Raw genomic sequence first — 18634 nt, 5'->3', positions numbered from 1 at the left:
CCGCAGCGCAAAGCGCTGAAGCGTGAAAGCAGGAAGAAATAAAGGGAGCGGAGAACGACCGTCTAAAGCCTCGGGAAGCGATGGCGGCGTCTCTTCTCCGGCGAGCTTCGTCCCACCTCCTGCGTCTTCCTCGCCCTCTTCTGCCCTCCATCTCTATCGAGGATCCCTTCCCTCAAGGCCCTCCCGCAGCGGCGCCTTCCCTTCCCCACTTCTCCTTCGGCGCCTCCATGGAGCTCATGGCCGTCCCCAAGAAAAAGGTAGACCCCCTTCATGCTCTTCCCTCTCTCCATCTATCTTTGATGTCCATTTTGCTTTATAAATTTTGGCCAAAGGTGTTTTTCGTGCTTGATTATTCTTTTTTCTTTTCGTAACTTTCGTTTGCATCATTTGATATGTCGGCGAGTTGGCTTCTGTTTCTTGTTACATAGCATTAGTGAGTTGGCTATGGCTCTTGTGCTTGGGGGTTCGTTTCAGTTATCCCCCTCCCGTTGGAATGCTGTTTTATATTACAAAGGAGACGATTGGATCTTGGTTTGGTTGATCTTGTGTTGTATATTGCACTCCAGCCACTTGATGTATTGCTTCGCAATCATAAACTATGCTATTGCTTCGTAGATTACAAAGATTGCTAGGTTGGGGTTTTCAACAACTTGGGCATGCATGTGTTCGAGCGCCCAGCTTTTTAACGGTAAAACCTTGTAAAATGTTAGCCTTTTCTATATGTCTGTAGAAACTACTACTGTACATCGTGCTCCTGTTCTTCTGCCTAGTATGTTCTGCCTGCCACTGCCCTCTTGAGATTAATTTTTTATTTGTTTCTCAACTTCTGTTTTTCCTTTTTCAATTTGGTCTTATAATTTCGTGGTCATATATGTATACGTTTGGTTCACAAATCTTCTGCTTTAGACTGTGGAATACTTCTGGTAGCTGTAGTTATACATACAAAATTTATGACTTAAATCAAGTCTGCAGGAATTTCTTGATTGGATTTTCAATATGGGAATGATAGGACAGAACTCAAATTTTCCTTGTACTTCTTCCTTTTCAGTACAGGAAAATTGCCATTTCTTTATGCATGGGTGTTTGCTAGTTACTTGCATATTTTTCTTCCTGCAACAAGGCAGGTCAAAATAATTCTGTGTATATGAGAAAATTTGTAGAGTGACCAGCAATTGATAATGAAGACCATTTATTTTGCAGGTTTCTCGTCATAAGAAAGGATTAAGGAATGGACCAAAGGCTCTGAAACCTGTTCCGGTTATTGTCCGATGCAAGTAAAGAGTTTTGCTGCTCTATATTCTGTGACCATATGTGTTCCATGGTTCAATTATTTTTATTTGCACTATGTCTCCAACTTTGCAATAGTAAAGCCTATCCATGGTAACATATATATATTATTAAATATCCATTTTTAATTGGCATGAAAGATCCTCAAATTTTGTTTTCTCAAGTTCTAAGCTGATTTTTAATTGACTTGTCACTAAATACCATGAAAATTGTTTCAACTATGCTGAGCATGGTAGTGATTAAAAGTTGCACTAGCTGTGTACATTATATTGGATTTGACTGAAACTGATTGGCTTGGGTTATCTGAAACCAACTTGTGTTAGTTATATCTAATACCGGACAAATTTGACCAGTTGCAGTTGGGTTTTCTGCAGAATCTGGCTCCTTTTGGCCATGGACTAGTTCCAATTAACCAACCAGACTCCTACTTACATATATGAGGTTTAAGTTAAAAAAACTAAACTCAGAATATTTTCTTCATTTGCTTGAATGAGACTGGTGTGTCTTACTTATGAATGAGACATCAGGCTTTTGAGAATCATTTTCATATGATTAAAAATATGATTATGAGTTTTTAAAAAATTTTGAAACCATCTGAGCTTCAGGCTTTGAGAATTTTTTTGGGTAACTTCCTTTGTTTTGAGAAATGTTAAAATTGAGGATTCCATAAGCTTGAATATAGATGCATCCATTTAATTTATCAGCAAGATTTTTAATGAAATAAAATTTATAGTCATTCTTCTTGATATTTGATGGATTAATGTTTTGCATTTGCTATGATCTTCCTCGTGCTACCTTTTTTTTTTCCCTTTTTTTTTTTTTTTGCCGTTCTTAGTACTGTGAGGACTAGGATTGGGTGGAAGCCCGACCAAATATTGAAGTGAGGGTTGGGTTGAACCCAGATTTGTTGTATCAGCTCAAGAGATTGTACTGACATGGTCAGTTGGCAGTCTTACTTTCTTGATTCTTTTGTTTTCTTAAGATGCCTAACACTCATACTACAGTGTATCTTAATTGCCACTAAACAATGTATCATATTTTAAAGCTTATTTACTTTTAGATTTTATTTGAGTTGTCTTAGTTTTCATTTATAATATTTTTGTCATAATTTAGTTATTTTGATACAATTTGTATCAGTCTGAGACCAATGAAGCTGATTCTGGAACTATCCGAGTCTCTTTCTGAGTTTGGAATGAAACTGAGTTTCTGGACTGTAATTCACTTCATTTCCCCCTTCAGCGTCAGATATGATATTTGAATTAAATTACCAGATTTCAAAACCTCGTATTTTAACAATTTCTTAATTCTGTTAGAAAAGCATGTTGGATCTTACTTTGCAGTGTCATATGACTGAGGATCCAAGTATCATTTATCATCCTATGCCAGCCTTATCATGTTGACTTTTATAACCAGCATGGGATGATACGCAACACATTTAGAAAACACAAAATGTCATGTTACTGCACAACATCTAAGCTTGTCCCCCTTTTTAATCCAGACCATTTTTATTGGATTATGATGCAAGGAAGACTTGTTTTGAATACACTATCATTAATCTAGTCATTTTTATTGCATTTTATTATGGAGAAGACTTGTTTGTAGACTTTTTTAGAATATGCTATCATTATTTAGACCCATCTTAACAATTCTATTGTCCATGGTCATATTTCAAGGCAAATTCTTGTTGCTTATGGGCCCTAGATATGTGAGAAGTCATACTATGGAAGTTAACCATAAAAACTAATAATAATTGTAGCTATATATGTTCCAAGAATAAATGACAATAATAGAAAAGCTCAAACTAATGTTAAAATGTCTTTGAAGATGTATATGTTCTCCTTTGTTGGTGGCTATTAAAAAAATAAGCATGAGCCTATGTTTCTTCTAGATCCTAATTTTGGAAAACCAATTTCTTCCCAGGCTCTTAGGCAAGCTAAAACATAAATCCACTGGTCTAGTCAAGAATATGTAGAGATGCTATATGAACATAGAAAGGAAAAATTGAGCAAGGGAAAGCAATCCAGGACCCCATTCAAGAATGCATAAATATTACAATATGTTATGAACCAAGAAGAGAAAGACTGCATGCAAGGAAGTCATGCTTTTTGGAAGATCTTTTTCCTACGGGTAAAAAAAGAAAAAAGAAAACCTAAACATTGTTTTGCCTTTCCGAATCTAGGTTTAACTCTTGATTTGACATTGTTGTGGCTCCAAATGATAGAACTTCAAAAAATGAAATATATAAAGATTCAAGGGAAGAGAAGACACCTCCATACTGGCCCAAACAAAATGGATACTATTTTGTGGCTATCAGTCTTATGTCAATTAATATATTAGGGACATGTTGTAATATATGTGACTACTTACTGATATAGGATCATATACAGATCATATACGACATGTGAGGACCATTTCTGTAGAGGTATGTGGAAACACATTACATATCCCAATTCCTCTATGCAACATGAAAGTATCTGATTATCTACACTACCTTGGAACCCATGTTTGCTGTCCCATGCGAAATCGGGCAGTACGGATCGTATTATAGAGGGCGTATCAAGTGTCGCTATGCTGAACTAGCCCCATACCGACACATTAACAGATTGGCACTGCTATGGGGCCCGGTACTGAGATGGTAAATCTTGCTTTGGACATTGATGAAATGCTTGGTGAATAACTAAAATCCATCGTTTTACTCCATTTTGCTCGATGCTAAAGAAACATAAATGCTGCAATTGAAAGGATAAATCAGGTTGGATTTGTGAGGTTCTACATTTACACTATAAGAACAAAATAATATGATTTAGATCCCATGATATCACTAGGCATAACCTTATATTTGTAACAATTGGTTTTCCAATTTTCCAAAAGGAATTCTAAGATATAAAATTAAGGTTGTTTATTAAAAAAATGGCTGCTTCTAGTAGTGATCAATGCTCAATGCGCCTCCAATATTTTCTGTTTAAATCAAAGAGGTTTTCTACCATCACATTTTATGAAGCTTAAGAAGTCATTTCTTGAATGTTTTAACTGCTCTAGGGACTTCTTAATTCACTTCCACATCCTTGTGTCTGGAGAACTTTAACTGAAACTCAGATATGATGACTAGACCACTAAACTTGAGATTTCCTATGTTTATTTTCGTGGATTGGATCATTTCTTGATGGTGCCACTATGTGCTTATATAAAGGAGCTTGATTTTAAGAATGGTTAATTTATTAGAAGGGCTTGCTTTCTTTTAAGAATCTGATGTGCACACTTTCATGCCTCATCTTGACATATTGACATCAGCTGCATTTAAAAGCACTGGTTTCTAAAGGCAAGGGAGCAAGAATGGAGGAAGATATTTACATTGGGTTCTGGAGGTCAGCTAAGAAAAACCGAAGGACTCAAGGACTAAGCCAGCCAGTGGGGCTAGTATAGAGCCATGGTTTGAATGAGGTAGCTAGAGTCTTCTGCAAGAGTGGAAACTTATGAAGGTTCTAGAAATAAAGAAGCAGCGGAATTTTGTGAGAAATCTTCAGGCAAACAGGAGAGCAACATAATCAAAATATGTGAATGCAACAGTCTTATCAATGTCATTAGCTTCTATATGTAGCTCTTCATCATCATTAAATCAACCAGTCTTACCTCTTACTGGCCAAGCTATTCTGCTTGATGTTTTATACATATATTGTAGATCTTCTTGGACAGTAATTCTAAATTATCCCTTCTTAAGTAACTGGTTCTGAATTGTATCATGAACTTTGTTTATGTACCTTGCAGGAGTTGTGGTCGAGTTAAGCTGCCTCATTTCTATTGCTGCAGCGGGGATAGAGGGAGCAGTGGCCCTTCCAGTTTGTAATCGATTCTTGCAATGATTAAAAATCAGCATGCTAGATGCAATCTGCAATTTTGACATTATGAAAGCTATTATTGGATATCTGTTTCCATGTAGCCAATAAGATTAGATGGAAGGCCTGACATGGCACCAATAGTCCTCTATGAGAGCAGATTTGTTTTGGGTCCAGAGATGCTTCCATTAGTCATGTGGATGTTCATGTCCAAATTTCTGATTTTCCTTTTGAAAGGAAGATGCTCCATGTCCTTGATATGTTTCTTATCACAGCACATTTTGTCTATCAATTTCATTTTCTGCTGTACTTGGAAAGATGTGGCACCATTCATCTAACACACAGGTAACCGGATGATCTCATGGAGCAAAGATGCAAGTGCTCTTCCAATTCAGCAGCAAAGACAAATATCATCATAGTTTGTACACATAAGTGGACTCGCTTGCGTTCCCAGTTAAGTGAATGCTGAGAACCGGGAACGTTGCCTGTCTGGAACTAATGTCTGCAGAACCTCATTGTTAGCCCACAAGAAATAGATGTGTTGATTTAGAGGTTTCTGGAAGGACTGCTTGAGGCTTTTATCTGAACAAAGATTTAGTAGACCAGTCCCCTAGTGGTCGGAGGTATGGGACAGGGCTTGAGAAACAATAATTATAATTTTAGACCTGCCTGCTCCAAGTCAAATGCACTTAAAAGTGCAGGGTATTTTTTCAGTACTTTAAATACAGCAGCAAGAGTTTTCTTGAAACATGATTCAGTTGATGAGAGCAGAGCAGCAAGTATTCCTTTTCTTCACCGTGAAATTGGTTGACTTACGCAGTCTCTATCTTGGTTACTGGTAGAAGAAAACTGATTTGAATTGATCCCTTTTCAAATGATGCTAGCTACTGGAATTAAGAGTCATATATAGGTTCCTCTGCTTTTATATCTTTTCTGAGTTTTCATTTGATAAATAATTTCTAAAACACATTTTCAAGAACTATTGTTTCCTTTGATGGTTGTCGATAGCATCCTTATTTGGTTAAACATTGTTTTCGACACAAAACAATCTTACATTGATTAGAGTACTCAAATTTACAGTGTACATTTACATCAAAAATATTTGAAGCCTATCGTTGCCTTGTCTTGTGACTCTAAGTAGGTGCAAGTCTAAGGAAGGGAAAACCATGGTTTTTAGTGCAATTGTTGAGTTCCAGTTATCTCAAACTTACTCTCAAAAAAAAAAAGAAAAAAAGGAGAGATATCTTGAAGCTGATGGGGTTCAATGAACTAGTATTAGATTGTAAACATCAATAGCACATTTTTCACATGTAATACATACTTACATATTCATATATGTAAATTGTCATCTAATATCTATCGGTTTATTTGTAGTCGATCCAGTTCGAAACTCCATTATAATTATAGGACTATATTATCACATAATTAGTTACTTATCAGTTTTTTGTCATTGGTCATACAATACTTGATCGAATTTCCTAAACTCAACATCGAGTCCTATTCCTATGTTCAAAGTGATGTCTGCTATTGGTATTTTTGATGACATTACATTATGTTATGCATATTAACTACATATTTCTTCAAAATCAAAACCTTCACAGCAGCTTTTGAGTATTTTATTCCACAAGTCACAATACTTTTACAATGAAGAATAATAGCTATTATAACAGCTGCTATTTATCCAACCATGGATAGATATTGGCCATCTAACATGCACGCACACATGCACGAGCAGAACTCTTTATTTTGGATAATAAGTAGGATTTTTATATATTACGGTTCTTTATTAAACCATATTAAAGAAATTTTTATTAATACTACAAAATCGATATTAAAAAAAATATTTATTTTGTACATGTTGATGTTAATGAAAAATATGTTTCATTAATATCGTACCCTGTTCACATCCTATGCAGATTATTTACATTAATATTTTATTAATTTTATTCATTGTTTTATGATAACGATCTCATTTAAAAATGAAAATATAAGTACTAATTTTTTTTCTATATTGTATTTAAATATTTTCTATGTACAATACTTTTCTACTTTTTATTATATCCAAGTTGGATCATGTTCTTGTTATATTAAAATAACATATTATTTTATTATTTGATAGTATACATATATTATTAAACTTTTATATAATAATAATATATTATATTAATATTAAATCTTTTAGAAAATAATTGAAATTTTCATCTGTTATATTCTATTCTATTTTTGTTATCTATCCTATCTGTTTCGTATTATATTTCGAGAACATTCAAAAAATATGTCAGCACCTACGTATTGTGTAAGTTATGTGCTAGTTAATTCTATTATAGTTCAAAATTTTTGGTATTAAAATATTTATCTATCCAACTAAAAGAAAATGTCGGGTGGTGCGGGATATAATAAAAAGGAACAAACAAGGAAAAAAAAAAAAGGCAGTTGGTATGGCCGGGCCCACATCCGGTGAAGGCAATCTTGGGATACAGGTTGTAGGTCTGTGAGGTGGAGGAATGGCTCTGAGATGTTAGGTGGGCATTTCAACAAAATTCAAAGAGAGGGGAGAGATGCCTCAGCCGTTTCCTTTTTCCTACGGTCGAGAGCATTGCAGATAACGAGGCGAGCCTGCGGCTGGAGTTAGATAAGTCATCCCAATCACATCTGACGACGGATGGATTTTATTTCTTGCTCGCTTTGGTCCGAAGAAAATAAGAAATAACTAAAAAAAAGGTCTACACTTGGAAAAACAATTGGCTCTTCTTCCACGGTTCCACCTACTAGCCTGATCCGAGGTATTGCAGCGAGGGAGGCAGACGGAGAGATGATATCGGCCGCCGCGACAGCTTCCTCGTCCTCTTCCCTGTGCTCGACGGCGATCGCCGTCCCCCAAAGCCGAGGCCTCCGCCTAAGCAAACTCGCCTTCTTCTCCCCACCCAGAAAGGCTGCTTCCAGGTGGTGACCTTCTTCTCCTTTCGCTCTTGGCTGCTTTCAATTTTTTTTTTCCCGTCTGGGACTGGGAGGCCCCCATCCCTTGTCTTTAACAATATCGGCAATTCTAGAATTGAATTTTTCTTTTTCCTTTTACGGGCCTTTTCATCTTTGACCCAGCGAAGCCAAGCCTATCAATAAATTCCGCTATTTCAATATCGATTTCGATTTCTTTGATGATGCTGGATTGAGGCCTGGATTTTTAGATTTTATCGGATGCCAGATTGTCTGATTTCCCGAAACCTCCCCTTCGTCAAGCGATATAAAGATGCTTTCGCCGTTCGTGTTCCTGGGTTTATGTTGTGGTATACTAAGCGACCGAATGGTATTGGGCAAATGAACTCGTTGAAATATATCACATCTATATTGTGATGTCTATGGCTTGACTTTCTTCCTAATACCTATGTATCCTGATGAAGATGATGCAATACTGTTCGACTGAGTTCTTATTCTTTCAAACAAATGAGCAAAGGATTTGGAATATGGTTTTGCAGCCGTCAATGATTTGTTTCATTCTTGTCACGCGCCGTCTGATGCTTATGTTCATATTTCTTTGGTTTTTTAAAACCATGTAGGAAGGTTTATGCGTTGTGTTGTTGTGTTCTCATTGATTTTTATGCAAATTTCAGGAGGAAGGTTTTAACTACACTGAGGGCATCGGCACGGGTTGATAAATTCTCAAAAAGTGACATAATTGTTTCTCCTTCGATACTCTCTGCTAACTTTGCGAAGCTGGGCGAGCAGGTGACTTGGAAACCCTGATATCAAGAAGAACAGAAACTCCAACTTTATTTCCAAATAACGGCCATTTGTGCTTTCTAAGTATTGTCTTGTAGCATATTTAAATTATGAATGTAATCATAACTGCTATTGTGTACCAGTATGTTTTGAATTTGAGATTTTTTTGCAAGCAAAGTGCTTCAATATGTATGTTCTATGGCACATATTGATGTAATACTTCTAACAGCTAATAATACAACTAATATGTTTTGTAGCATAAGGTTTTATAAGGATAGAAGAGCAAGAACTTGTTAGTTGACTTAGCTATGGTGAAATTAAACCTCATTGTTTAACAAGGTGTTATTGAGACTTACATCCATTTACTCACCTTGAGAACATGCTCTTGAAAATGCCTTACAGCTCATGAGTTAGGACATGAAAAGCACATAAAGCATCACTTAGAGAGTTGTGAAATGCATATTGATCACTTCCACAACCAATCAAAGGGAAATATAGTCATGTATAACTTGCTATGGTAAGATTGGTTGCACGCTTGAAAATTAGAGCACTAAATTTTAGCAGATGATTGGTGACATAGCAGATCATTAGTGTCATGTTATTTGTGTGCATCTAAATCTTTATTTATGAAATTCTGGTACAAATTGAAGTTCAAACATATCTTACTTCTTTGAGATTTTTTTTTTCCCTAAAATTATAATTGTTTCTTTTACAGAAAAGGAAAATCTATGAAGCATATGCTTTTGTCCGTGCTTATGCTTCACTTCATCTGAAGGATTATGGATATTGGATAAGATGCCAATTATCCTTGTCTACTTGGTCAGTGATGCGGTTCAATATAAGAATAATTAAGTTTATGTTGGCTATAGGTGGCTAAATACCTACAGCAATTCTCAAATCAGGATAAGGTCTTGGCCTTACCTTTTATTATAGTAATTCTTCAGTTGGAGATTTCCTCTTTATCATTCTAAAATCGACATGTGCTATATACAAGTGGTCCAGGACTTATAACTGATATTGCCTTAGGGATCCTAGAAATAGATACTATTTGGCTTGTCATCTATATTGTGTATGCTATGCTTGTACTCATGTAGTTAATTTCTATTACTTAAAATTGGTTGCTGTTTGTTCATGAGGAGATGTAGCTTGCTTTTTCGGCAATAATTGCGAAGCTCTCCTTTTTCTTACAACACTTCCTATATCAGCATATCAAGCTATCTTATCACAATAAATGTAGTGCAACAAAAAGAAAATTGAAAGTGTTTTCTTTGTACAATAATAAGAACATCAGTCTTTAAGCATATTCATTATATTATAAAAGCTGAAATTTGTTGATGGACCTCTGCTAGAGCAGATTATAACAAGTGCAGCAACCTAGTTGTTGTAGCTTCTTAACATATGCTTGTTTTTTAAGATATGATTCTGCAGCAGTGTTTTCTCTGTTTGTTCCTGGTGTAACTGCATCTTTATCACGATAATGTATATGTTGCAATAATGTCTGCTTAAGATTTTTAGGCAAAAAGAGAGAATAAGCAGTGGCTTAAGAGCCTAACAAAGCCAACAACCATTTTTTCTAGCGATTTATCAGTCTTTGGTAGATACATCTTATCAGATATAAATTTATAGATTATTTCGCCAAATGCATTCTTAAATTTTAGTTCATTTGTTTATCTATTTTACTAGTTAGAATGTGAGTTTGTTCATAGCCTGATATTTGGGAATATTATGAATGATATAAAATAAACATATGTGGTCGATATGAGGAGTAACTTAGTGTAATTCATTTAGGTAAAAGCAGTGGAAGTGGCAGGATGTGACTGGATTCATGTTGATGTGATGGATGGGCGATTTGTGCCCAATATCACCATTGGACCTCTTGTGGTGAATGCCTTGCGTCCAGTAACTGATCTACCATTGGATGTGCATTTGGTACTGCTTTCCAGCTTTATTCTTCAATGTCCTGTACATACAATTTTAAGTCATTGTATAATTGCTTGAACTATTGGGTGTTGATTTTATTTTTACATGTAATTAGATCCTATTATCTTTCAATAATATAATATATGAAAAATTATTGCTCCAAAATCAAATTTTCAGATGATTGTGGAACCTGAGCAGCGTGTTCCAGATTTTATAAAGGCCGGTGCAGACATTGTCAGTGTTCATTGTGAGCAATCTGCAACCATCCATCTGCATCGGACACTTAATCAGGTATTAACATCAAATATCATGTTTGAAGTAGATGTTGCACCGAAACAGGTACAAGTGAGCTGCATAACTTGGTTACTATTTCATCCTACAAGATAAACTAAGGCTTTGCATGCCCATTAGAGCTGATCATAATGAATGATCTTTCTATTTCTTTTCTATTGCAGCATACCAAATATAAGCGAAAACTGTCTGTGACTCGATATAATTAAGCATTGGTAGAGATCTTCTTCTTCTTTTTTTTTTTTCAGTCTTTGTTTTTATAAATTATTTTTCATATTGACAAATGAGTGCTTCTTAATCTGAAATCATAACTAGAAAAAACCCTACTAGAGCATTCATCTTGCTTACTGCATCTAGTATCGCAATCTGGTGCTTCTGGAGTTGCCACCTGTTTCTGCTATCTCAGTCTGGGCTTCTGGAGTTACCACATGGATTCAACAAGTTTGTTGAAACTGATAAAAGAATTATAGTTTGTTGAAAGTGATAAAGGAATTATTTTCACATATCATTTGGCTGGAACTGTCAGCAGAACTTTGATATATGAAACATCCTGTACTCTGGATCTTTATGTGCTCTTAGGATATAAATTAAATCAACCAACATATTTGGCACTATTGATCATGTCATAGCATGGTAGTCTTGTAAGTTGAAATCACAGCAATCCGTAGTTTGTTTGACATCATGCAAAAACTTGTCACTTGATTACTCCTCCATACAATGTTAGATGTATACTATTTTCTTTTCATGTAATTGTTTAACCCTTGCAGCTGGCCCTTTTTTTCTTCTCTCTGCAATTTTACTTGGAACCATCATGCATATTGTGCCCTAGATATTTCTGTCAAAAATTTTTAAACAATAACTTTTGAAACTTGCTCCATGTCAGCTAAAACATCTTATCTCCTCCAAGCATCTTTTAGGGGCAAAAAAAAAAAAAAAAACAAATAAAAAAAATCTCTGTTTGGATTCTATGCTGCATTTGCTGTTTAGTTTCAGTACTTATACTACTCTGTAAGGACTTCAGGTTTAATTCCTAAATTTCGAAAATAATAATTTAGCAGAGTGACATGATGGGATCTTTAAGATTACATAAGTCTTCTAATTCTCTTAGTACGAAGGGCTGTTACAAAAATGCCCTAGTGAATAATATACTGCTGTAAAAATCATATCGGAGTATTCGGCTAACAAGTGACAAGCATGTCAGATTAAAGATCTGGGAGCAAAAGCTGGAGTTGTTTTAAATCCTGCAACCCCCTTAAGTTCCATAGAGTATGTCCTTGATGGTAAGAGTTATGCTCTTAAAATTTTCCATTAAGCATGTTCTCCAAGTTATTAGCAACTGATCCATTGATGTTGTGCATCTTTGATGTTCTCTGATGATTGTTTTGTTTCACTTTAAATTATGACTATTCTTTTTCTGTTCATATTAGTTTCTTTGGCTTGAGACATGATATTCATGTTTGGGAGTGAGGAGATGGAATTTGCAAATATTTTGGATATCGGAATATGTGAGGCACCAATAATAGCATTTTTTGGTACTAAAGAAATAGTATCTGCCATTGGACAAACTCTCATGCTCCATGAAATCTAATATCCTAATTTGCATATCCAAATATGAAAATTTTAGTCAATAAAATTCAAGTTAGTTGAGTTCATAATAGCAATAATTTGCTGGTGAAACAGAAAGTTACAAGACTTTCTAGGGTGATTAAGGCAAGATTCTAGATTGCAAAGGACAATTTGAGTGCATGCTTCTTGGTGCTAAGTGATAATCATTGGTTTTGACGGACACACTAGGTCTTTAAAATTACGTATAGGATCACAATTATCATTCTTGTTCGGGTATTTATCTTGCTTTATCCCTCTGTATAAATAGTCATTTTTGTTCTAGAACTACGGGTGCAAATGAGTTGAGCTGCTCACGAGCTACTCGAGCTCGACTCGACTTGATTATCATTGAGCTCTAGTAGTGGGATACTCGAGTCGAAAGCTTGCGAGCCTACTCAAGTTTATATATATCTTAATAATATTATTTTTATTTATAATATATATATATTAATCTATATATTATTAGTAGGCTAAGGCTTGATGTCACATTCGAACTCGAGTATGGCTCGGTTGATATTCGAGTTGAGTCGAGTCGATCTCGAGTTTTGCCTATTTTTCATCGAGCTAAGCTCGAGTTTGGGATATTAAGGCTCGATTGATCTTGAGCTGAGTTTTGAGTCAGAATATTTTGAGTCGAGTCAAGCTCAAGTTTCTAGCTATTTGACTTGGTTTGGCTCGATTGCACCCCTCTATAGAACTCTGAAGAAATAGTTAAAAAAGCAAGAATATCTCACCAGATCCCTATCTTTTCATGACAAAAGAGATGGTGAAAAGAATATGTTATTGCAACTCAAGTGCTTGTTGTATGTGGGCCTAGTTCTAGGCAGCAGGCATATCATATGTGCACAGGCATGTGCGAGGTATGCTTGATTTTCATCCAATGACATTGGAAGTAGCTGCCTTTGCACCAGATTGTTGAAGTCCCTTGAGGCTTTTCCACCTTAGAATACTGACTTCTAAGGTGTTGTTGCAGCATCACCTCAGTGGATGATGAGTAGACCACTTTTCACAAATCTGCCATGTGGTAGCTGTGGCACTTCAATATAGGAGCTAGATGAGACATCTAATTGTAATGGCAGTGGGGACTCGTATTGCAGAGAAGAGAGAGAAGTCTGAGGTCTAATGATTTTATGATCTATTTAGCTTAGTGAAGGAAGCATCATTATCAGGAAACATCTTGCAAGTGCTGATGCATGTTTGGAAAAAAGCACATATAGATTTTGATTGAAAATGGATTCTTTATGCACATGCATGTGCATGAGTGTGCACAACAGTGTGTGCGCACATAGAGAGGGAGAGAGTCTGAAAAGTCTAGCTACTAATTTCTTTTCTTTGAACATACCCACATCACGGACATGATCATATGTTATTCTTGATTTTGTCATGTTTTCATTTGTCAGTCCGCATTTTTTTTCATTGGTGCAACATCTAAATGGAGTATGAAGGTTGAGGTTTAGGGACCTCAGCCACCATGATACTTTGTCTGTAAGACACTATGTGAAGTTAGAATAACTGTGAGTAAGCACTTCTTCCATGAGATGTTTGCAAAATGCTACATGAGGTTTATGCTTCAGACATGTCCACCTGCACATTCTACTCACAAATAGCCCACATGCTTCAATTTTCTTTCTCAACCTTTCATTCTTTTAATTTGGTTCTGCATGTCTAATGTAAATCCTATGTTTCATGGCCCTAGCTTTTTTAGCTATTTAGCTTATAAGTGGTGCCTCAAGACGAATCCAGATTCTTTTCATTTGCATCATCTTTCCTCTTTGTTTAGGCACTTTCCAAGACTAGATGAATTTTGAAGTTTTGCTTATTGGTTGCACAACATTGAACTTTGGTCAAAAGTATTATCAATCCCCATACACCATCTTGCATACGAGGTTTCATTGCAACCCTTATGTTGTCTTGAACTGCCTGGGTTGTGAATTAGGCACCAATTGTTAGGGCATAACATGGTGTTGACAAACAATTATAACGATATACTTAATCCTTCTGCGGAGCCTTTTTGACCTGTGAATTCTGGGCATAACTAACTTTTTTTGATGGAAAAAGACTTGGATGTAATGATGAACTTTCTACCGTCTTATTTAAAATCATCATTTCAAATAGATATATCTAGGTTGATTAAATAGTATCCTAATGAAAATTTCTACTTTTTGTGTGGACAGTGGTGGATTTGGTGTTGATTATGTCAGTTAATCCTGGATTTGGTGGGCAAAGCTTTATTGAGAGTCAGGTGAAGAAAATTTCAGACTTGAGAAGATTATGTGCTGAAAAGGTACACGAAGCAGATAATTTCTTCTGGTAATTTAGCTACTTTTGGGAAATCATGGTGTTGTTCTGTTATGCAGGGTGTGAACCCATGGATTGAGGTAGATGGTGGAGTTGGTCCTTCCAATGCATATAAGGTGCCTTTCTTGTAATCCTAATTGCCAATTAATTGTTTAAAGATGAGGATGGAGGACCTCATTCATGGAGGATGCGTTCAAAAGTGACCCATGAAGATCTCAAATATTCTTTTCTTGTTTGTCCTATTTGGCCTTCTATGGATCACTATAGAATTTTCAGATATTTTCTTCTGTTTGGGCTATCAAGCATGGTTATGGATATGGGACACATATACACCAATATGACAAATTTTCCAGAAATATCATATGATATAGCTACAGTTTGGCAATAAAATAAGTATGTACTTCTTTATGTATATGTATATAATGATCTAACATAGCCTATAACTTTATATTGTATTGTTAACATCTACAAACGTCATCATTTAGTCATCATTCAAATAAATAGACTATAATTCATAGTGTACAGTAACATTAACATCACAAGCTCCAACATTAACTATTTATCATCGAAAGCCTAACATTCATCAAAAGATAAAAGAAAATAATGCCATCCCCCTCATCCCTATAGGTATTGGGGAAGTATATCAGGTTAGTACAGGAAGTATCCCAAGCCTTTGTTAATGTTGAAGAAAAGGATAAATAAATATCCAACATATCCTAGAAATATCTGTAAAGAATCGGCATCCGATTTGTATCCTATATATGGATGTGGCATGCAATTTGAAGTATATGTGCTTCCTAGATTTGATGGCTTGGTATGATGGAAAAAAGTAGAAATAATTAGGTGGTTAATTTTATGTTTGCATGTCTAGCTTAACCTCTCAATGAGCAGGGATCATTATTATGTTATATTATTATGAAATTTTGATGAATTAGACGGCACCTAAATAAAAGCTTCCTAATCAGTGGCATTACTTCCCTTTAGAATTTGTGGCATTACAATATTCTTTTGGATAGTCATTCAGCTTTTGATGTGGTTATCCTGGTCATGTAATCTGCTGCTTTATAGGCCTCCCTTGGTAGGTTGGTGATCTTCTATTTGGCTATTGGCTGGCTCAATGCCAAACGTATAAGAATGGCAAACCTTTGCTGCTTGTAGAGGTTTATACATGCCAAAAACCAGCATGCCTCTTATCCTATTCTGTCAGGGAAGGCACTGATGAGAGCAAGTTCCAACTTATCAGTATCTTGTTTACAAAATTTTTATCTTTTCATTTTTCTAAGACGTATTAGGAAAATTTAGATGTTTTGTCTTATACTACCATATCATATGGTTTATAACTATTCTAAGTGAGCAGGCAAGGTTTCTGGTCATCCAAACTTCCTTTTTTCTTCCCTTTCCTTCTTCTTCTTCTCCTCTCCACTCTACACAACGGACATGCCCGCCCCCCCCCCCACAACCACCTCTCCCTCTCCTCGTTTTTTGTTTTTTGAAAGCTAGGACAGGTGGAAGCTTGGCCAATAAGTGGTACCAGGGTAGGTCTCTTGTATCAATGCAAGAGACTTTACCAACTCTTCCAGCTGGTACTGGTACCCCAACCATGGTCATCCAATTTAAATCTGGCTTCTTCCTAATTGATATAGTCCCAGTATCTCAATTTGCATCAATTTATAAAAGTTGCTTTCCTTTATCAACTAACCACCAACATATTATCCCATGATTTATGCAAGGTCTGCTGTAAAGTGAACTTCTTTAATGCATGCTTTTTATAACATATGATAGGCTGCAACTGTGAATGCAGTTGACTGAGCTTTTTATAATAAATTGTACTAGATCGCATTGTGCATATTCCAAATCCCTATGACAGATGCACATGCATTCTGACACACTAAAGGATTGTATGCAAGCAAAGCAATGTATTGTAGTAAAAGTATATTTAGTCTTTGCGATATGCTATCAAGGAAATGCTCTCCGGAAGGTTGTATGCTGTTTCTAGAATTCTATGTCTTTACCACACCATTGCCTCACCATGTTCGAGTCAACTTACAAGGATATGGAGTTCAAGTTAGAGCAACTCATTCAGTAGTTGTATTCTCTGTGTTGCAGGTTATTGAAGCTGGAGCTAATGCTATAGTTGCAGGTTCTGCAGTCTTTGGAGCAAAAGATTATGCAGAAGGCATGAACCTCACTTTTGTATTGGTTTTATTTTATTTTGATTTTTCAATTCTAGATAATTGTTATACTACTAGAAAAGTAAATAAAAAGATAAAATGCTTACATTTTCAGTAATTTGTTGTTTTGTTTTAACACAACGTTTCTTTGGTATTTCAGCAATAAGAGACATAAAGACTGGCAAAAGGCCTATGGCAGTTGCAGTATGAAAGACAGCTTGTTCATAAGAATTACTGATAAGGCATTGTTTATTGCTAATCTCTTTGCTCCTTGGTAAGTTATTGCAGCATGCTGAAGATGCATATGTGCATCTATTCCTGACTTGTACAATGATTTTAATGAAAAGCCAGAATTAAAAATTTTTTGCTTGGATTATTATCTTTAGATGCTTCATAGATATATTCACATTAACATATTGATAAAGTTAGTTTGTGCACATCCTGCACATTTTCATTTGTATTAGCTTGAATTGTCTGTTTCAGTAAGGATGAAATAATATATCTTTTTTAGGTCATACATTTGCTTTTGATTTGGTGTCTATATTGTTTTTTGAAAATGTTCTCCCACCAATGACCATTATTAACTCTAATAATACTTTGCTGCCTTTTTCTGCAAGTTTCATGTCTGAAATTCTTTAACTGAATTTTGAAATATTCTTCAAAATTCTTTTTTCTTTTTTAGAAAAAAAATTCTACAACGTTCTATTCTCTTAAAATCTGTAATATGTTGTTCCCTGAAGTAACTATCAGTTAATGCAAATCTAATTTGCTTCTTGTTTGCAGATAACAAATAATAAAAGGTTTGAGAAGAGCATCATCTGACAAACCTTGGATTTCATCAACAAATTTCTTTCAATTGTATCATGATGCTTGGGGATTGGGGATTTTAGGTTTGTCACAAGTGTACCGTTTATAGGAATTCTTGTACAATAAAATGCCACTTAAACTAAGCCAGAGTTAGCTGATGCTTGGTATAAGCTTCTGTCACTTCTCACTACTTATATTATGGTACGTCACTTAGATGCTTGGATATAAAGGAAACATAAATGTAAGAACCTAGAAAATTGTACCCTGCATCTGCCTATGCGCCCTTTGTATTTCAGAACTTCTATTCTATTTGTAATTGGAAAAAAAAAAGCTTTCATCAGCGAGCATGATTCTATGGGTTTTTGTACATACAGAGAAGGATTCCAACTTCCAAGGCTGTCTCGGGGATGAGAATCCTGTTCATTTTCGCACTTGATTTGCTATTCATTTTAGTTTTATTTTATTGATCTAGGGGTAATGGATTAAATTATAATATCTAATTAAAAAGGGTCCTGAAGCTGCATTGCTGTGCATCAAGATGTGTAGTAAATTTTGAACAATGGTTCTATCCATTCTGCGTCTTCACTGAAGCATGGGGTTAGCTGGACGGCAATGATGAATTGAGGGCAGTTTTATTAGATGGACATTTGAACACTGAAAGCATTCTGTTCCCAGCGGGGTGGCACCAAAACCTTGATTGCAGTA

The 18634-nt window shown here is 35.6% G+C and overlaps 2 protein-coding genes across 4 annotated transcripts; both read left to right on the top strand.

The window, feature by feature from the left end:
* Positions 1 to 5437, top strand: LOC105048824 (uncharacterized). The gene is made up of 3 exons (XM_010928281.4): positions 1 to 257; positions 1201 to 1274; positions 5053 to 5437. The coding sequence occupies exons 1-3, from the start codon at positions 81 to 83 to the stop codon at positions 5129 to 5131; spliced, it is 330 nt and encodes a 109-aa protein (XP_010926583.1). The 5' UTR covers positions 1 to 80; the 3' UTR covers positions 5132 to 5437.
* A 2213-nt stretch (positions 5438 to 7650) lies between these two features.
* LOC105048825 (ribulose-phosphate 3-epimerase, chloroplastic) lies at positions 7651 to 18269 on the top strand. 3 transcript variants are annotated; one of them, XR_012142938.1, is made up of 10 exons: positions 7651 to 8063; positions 8729 to 8843; positions 10626 to 10766; positions 10935 to 11048; positions 12250 to 12328; positions 14828 to 14937; positions 15011 to 15067; positions 17058 to 17127; positions 17283 to 17396; positions 17906 to 18269. XR_012142938.1 is itself a non-coding variant. In XM_073261258.1 (9 exons), the coding sequence occupies exons 1-9, from the start codon at positions 7933 to 7935 to the stop codon at positions 17330 to 17332; spliced, it is 867 nt and encodes a 288-aa protein (XP_073117359.1). In that variant the 5' UTR covers positions 7756 to 7932; the 3' UTR covers positions 17333 to 17401. The 3 variants fall into 3 exon arrangements, 1 of the variants encoding a protein (XP_073117359.1); XR_012142939.1 differs by lacking the exon at positions 10626 to 10766 and having other exon boundaries at positions 7738 to 8063; XM_073261258.1 differs by lacking the exon at positions 17906 to 18269 and having other exon boundaries at positions 7756 to 8063; positions 17283 to 17401.
* Positions 18270 to 18634: the final 365 nt, after the last annotated feature.

The sequence above is a fragment of the Elaeis guineensis genome, chromosome 7 (genome assembly GCF_000442705.2).
Source record: "Elaeis guineensis isolate ETL-2024a chromosome 7, EG11, whole genome shotgun sequence".
In the NCBI taxonomy this organism is placed as follows: domain Eukaryota; kingdom Viridiplantae; phylum Streptophyta; class Magnoliopsida; order Arecales; family Arecaceae; genus Elaeis; species Elaeis guineensis.
This window is presented reverse-complemented; position numbering and strand designations above follow the sequence as displayed.

Coding starts and splice junctions, on each gene's coding strand:
- LOC105048824 (XM_010928281.4), top strand. CDS start 81: ATGGCGGCGTCTCTTCTCCGGCGAGCTTCGTCCCACCTCCTGCGTCTT. Junction 258..1,200: donor TGGCCGTCCCCAAGAAAAAG/GTAGACCCCCTT, acceptor TTTATTTTGCAG/GTTTCTCGTCATAAGAAAGG. Junction 1,275..5,052: donor CCGGTTATTGTCCGATGCAA/GTAAAGAGTTTT, acceptor TGTACCTTGCAG/GAGTTGTGGTCGAGTTAAGC.
- LOC105048825 (XM_073261258.1), top strand. CDS start 7,933: ATGATATCGGCCGCCGCGACAGCTTCCTCGTCCTCTTCCCTGTGCTCG. Junction 8,064..8,728: donor CCCAGAAAGGCTGCTTCCAG/GTGGTGACCTTC, acceptor TGCAAATTTCAG/GAGGAAGGTTTTAACTACAC. Junction 11,049..12,249: donor TGCATCGGACACTTAATCAG/GTATTAACATCA, acceptor CAAGCATGTCAG/ATTAAAGATCTGGGAGCAAA.